Raw genomic sequence first — 4,299 nt, 5'->3', positions numbered from 1 at the left:
TAACCAGTGATTGTTGTTCCATAAAGCTGTGTCTATATATCATAGATAACTATTGAGAATTCTATTATATTAATTCTATATTAACTAATGTTTAATTGTATTTTTTTAGTCGAGCTATCAATGAAGAGATAGATTCAATGGGTCCTGCTCAAGAACTTGTACCTTCAAAGTGAGTTATTTAAGTTTATTTCATCTGAAAGTAAGATACACCATAGTAAAAATAAAGGACTTTTGAGCTTCTAAATTGACTTAGAAATGTGGATTAAATTCTGTAGTCAATGAATTTTTTTCTCTAATTTGTTGACAATCAGAATTGACAAATTTATGATTTATCGAAAAACCAAGACTTAGTCATATGAGAACCAGACCACTATTAATTCTGGATTAAATTCTGTATTTAACGAATCTTTTTCTCCAAATAGTTATACAATGTTATGATTATGATTTAACCAAATATTAAAAGTTAGTCATATGGGAACCAGACCACTAATAATTCACTAATCATGAAGTGAAACTTTCTCAGGATATGTTCTGACTGGAGATGTTCAAAGGATGTTTAGATACTATATTTGTGGCGAAATGTTTGGTTCATGTCATTTCCTGTCAGGAAAAGAGCTTGAGTGTTTTTCGCCTTATTTTTATCATAGAAACAGGATGGGTGACATCATAGCAACCAGCGGCCATCTTTAACTTATACATATTGATAAAGTAATAAATTTGACGGTGATATGCAGATATTTTTTTTTGGGAAATTTATTTTTATCTGCAGATGATGTTGACTAATTTGGAAATTTGAAAAATATTTGTTGCGTAATCAATTTACAATAATTTTTGATGTCATGTGATTTTTTTCTATTGGTTAAAATGAATATGAGATGATTATATTATATTATTATAAAAGCTAAGATTTCAGTAGATTTGTGAAAGTGTGTTTTAAACTAGACAGAATTTGATATAAAACTTCTTAATTTTGGATAAACAGACAGGAAAATTTATATTTACTGTGAAAAGTTTTTAGTTGTTATTTCTAAAAGATGGTATTTTAGTTGAAATCTGTTTGGTAAACTTTCCCGCCATCAATGCGCTCATTCAAATTAAAGGACTTGAATTCAGACTCCAGTGACAATTTTAAAATGGATCTAAGTTTTTATAAACGTCTTTCATTTGTTGGTAGTAAAAACAGGTATAGGCTTATTATTTAGTTTTAAGTTTAGAAAAAAACCAGGAAAATCAAGTTTATGATCTTGATTAATGCCAGGCAGGAATATGATCATTCTGAGTTATTAAAGTACCTATTTTATCTGATGATTCTGTTAGAGGTCACATGCGAATGAGAAGGATTCTAAAATATATCCTGAAAAGTTTTTCAGTGATAGGATATCAATTATCAAAGAATTTGGTTGTGTCGATCTTTCTGTCTGGATTGACCGTAAGACTTGAACAACATTTAGAAGTGAGCGGAACATATCACAAACATAAGACAATACAATTGAGATTGTTTGAGACTTACTGTGTATATTTTATTTTCTAGTATAAGTGATACGATATCAGAGTCGTTGGAATCGTTAGAAGGAGTGCCGTCTGATGAAGCTGTCCTAGATGATGAACCTGATTTGATGTTAAACGTTGACGACCCGGAAGCATGGAGTGTTTCTATAGACAAAAAGGTAGGAATTGTATTTACGTATCCTTCATTTGTTAATCATCGTCTGTCTAAAATACAAATAGCAAAACGAAACTTGAAATCCAAAACATATTGGCGAAACAACAGCTAATGAACTTTTCACATGAGGAAGTATATCAATTATAATTGAGTAAGTATTTCACAATGAAAAGTGGTATCAGGTGTCTAGAAGAGTAAGTATTTCATAATGAAAAGTGGTATCAGGTGTCTAGAAGAGTAAGTATTTCATAATGAAAAGTGGTATCAGGTGTCTAGAAGAGTAAGTATTTTATAATGAAAAGTGATATCAGGTGTCTAGAAGAGTAAGTATTTCATAATGAAAAGTGGTATCAGGTGTCTAGAAGAGTAAGTATTTCATAATGAAAAGTGGTATCAGGTGTCTAGAAGAGTAAGTATTTCATAATGAAAAGTGGTATCAGGTGTCTAGAAGAGTAAGTATTTCATAATGAAAAGTGGTATCAGGTGTCTAGAAGAGTAAGTATTTCATAATGAAAAGTGATATCAGGTGTCTAGAAGAGTAAGTATTTCATAATGAAAAGTGGTATCAGGTGTCTAGAAGAGTAAGTATTTCATAATGAAAAGTGGTATCAGGTGTCTAGAAGAGTAAGTATAATTCTGTAAAATATGATAACACTCTACTGTTTATCTTTGTAAGTTATTTTATATAAAGATTCAACCTATTGTAAATATTCTAAAACAGAAATTGATTTGAATATGTTTTTGAATGTTTGAATGTTTGAATTGTGTATTACTCCGAGTAATACTGGCTAAATATTTTTTTCAGATTGTGAAGAAGTTAGGGTCGAAGGATATCAAAAGACAAGACCATATTTGGGAGTTGATCGTCACCGAGAAACAGTATTGTCGTACTCTTAAAATCATGCAAAAAGTAAGTCAATACCAGATCATTACCAGATCAATACCTGATCAATATCAGATCAATATCAGATCAATACCAGATCAATACTAGATCAATACCAGATCATTACCAGATCATTACCATGAGTTTAAATCTAAAACTAGCTTGTAGAATCCTTTGAGAACCCAAGTTGGTATCCTTATGGTACTTCTTTCTTGCTGTCTTAGCTCATAATTTGAGAACCAATGTCACTAGAATGGTAAACATACTCTAGAATGTCCCAGGTGATATTTATAAAATGTAAATTTTGAATTTTTCTGTGTAGGTATTTAACCATGGGTTATTAAACGAACTTCAGCTACCTGCTGATCAGGTGGAACGATTATTTCCCAAACTGGATGATTTGATTGAAATCCATACCACGTTTTTACGTCAGTTATTACAGCTACAGAAAAAACGTACTGATAAGTTTATTGAGGAGGTTGGACCTGTTTTACTTGAAATGGTAAGATTTAAATCTGCTGGCTTATATTTCAGTTTTTAAATCTGCTGGCTTATATTTCAGTTTTTAAATCTGCTGGCTTATATTTCAGTTTTCATTGATGATAATTTACTTCGATAATTAATTCTAGAAAATTTGACTCCACCTGTTGGTAATTTGAAGAAAATCTGATTGATTAAAATTATCTCTGTAATAATATCATAGTGTTGTGTATTTCGTATTATTTTCAAGTTGGTGGTTATAACTGGGAATGAATGGAAACACAGTAGAAATATGTAATAGTTTTGAACAGATGATGAATTGAAATATTTTTCTTTCCAACCTGATATTTTGTGTTGAATAATTTCTAGTACATTTCTGGGCTCAGATTTTAACTGTAAGACTTCAATAGTGTTTTAATATTAATCTGATATCTGGAAGAGAACCAAAAACTTACTCGTTTGATTTTCTAAAGACTGAATTTTTGTAATGTTAATTTCAGTTTAATGGAGTGAATGCGGAGAAGATGAAGAAAGCTTACGGTTGTTTTTGTTCAAAACATAAAGAATCTGTAGCCTTATATAAAGAATATTTAAAAACTGAACGCAAGTTTCACAGCTTCTTTCGAGTAGGTTTACCTGAGTAAATTTCTTTACAATTTGTAAAACAGAAGAAAGCCCCACCCTTTCACAGAACGTCTGCTTTACCAGCCAATTAATTACGTCATATATTACCAGAGTTGCTAGTGAAGCATGTCCGTGACTTTTTTGAAAAATTCAGCCCCGTGCTCTGTATTGTATAAAATTATAACGAGTGTTTTGTTTTCGAGGTGACATAGAAATAATTTTTATATTTTTAGAAATGTTCCGAGTTATCGATGGTTAAAAAACGTGAATTTCCTGATTTTATACTTGGTGTGACCTTACGTCTTTCAAAATATCCTTTATTAATAGAAGCAATACAGAATAGTACAAAAGGTAAGTCTTGATTTTACAAGCTTACTTTTCCAGAACATCTTGATTTTCCTTGACAGAATACTAACAGATTATATCTATTCTCGATCTTTCTCAATCTTTCTCAATCCAACTGATCTTTAGATTCTGTTATCACACCATTCTCTAAGAGTGTCGCCTTTTTCACCTTGGTTTCCCTTGACAGAATACTAACAGATTATATCTATTCTCAATCTTTCTCAATCCAACTGATCTTTAGATTCAGTTATCAAACCATTCTCACCCTGGTTTCCGTGTATCATTACCTATTTGATCATTCAGA

The 4,299-nt window shown here is 30.9% G+C and overlaps 1 protein-coding gene across 1 annotated transcript; it reads left to right on the top strand.

Annotated features, from left to right (window-relative positions):
• Positions 1-2,868: 2,868 nt before the first annotated feature.
• Positions 2,869-4,012, top strand: LOTGIDRAFT_112428 (hypothetical protein; the record flags this gene model as incomplete). The annotated part of the gene is made up of 3 exons (XM_009050368.1): positions 2,869-3,048; positions 3,527-3,652; positions 3,884-4,012. Coding segments are annotated over 3 exons (435 nt in total), but the record flags the coding sequence as incomplete, so codon positions are not given.
• Between the last annotated feature and the right edge of the window lie 287 nt (positions 4,013-4,299).

This window comes from Lottia gigantea (genome assembly GCF_000327385.1).
Source record: "Lottia gigantea unplaced genomic scaffold LOTGIsca_15, whole genome shotgun sequence".
NCBI lineage: Eukaryota > Metazoa > Mollusca > Gastropoda > Lottiidae > Lottia > Lottia gigantea.
Note: the sequence above shows the minus strand (reverse complement) of the source record. Positions and strands in the feature narration are given on the sequence as shown.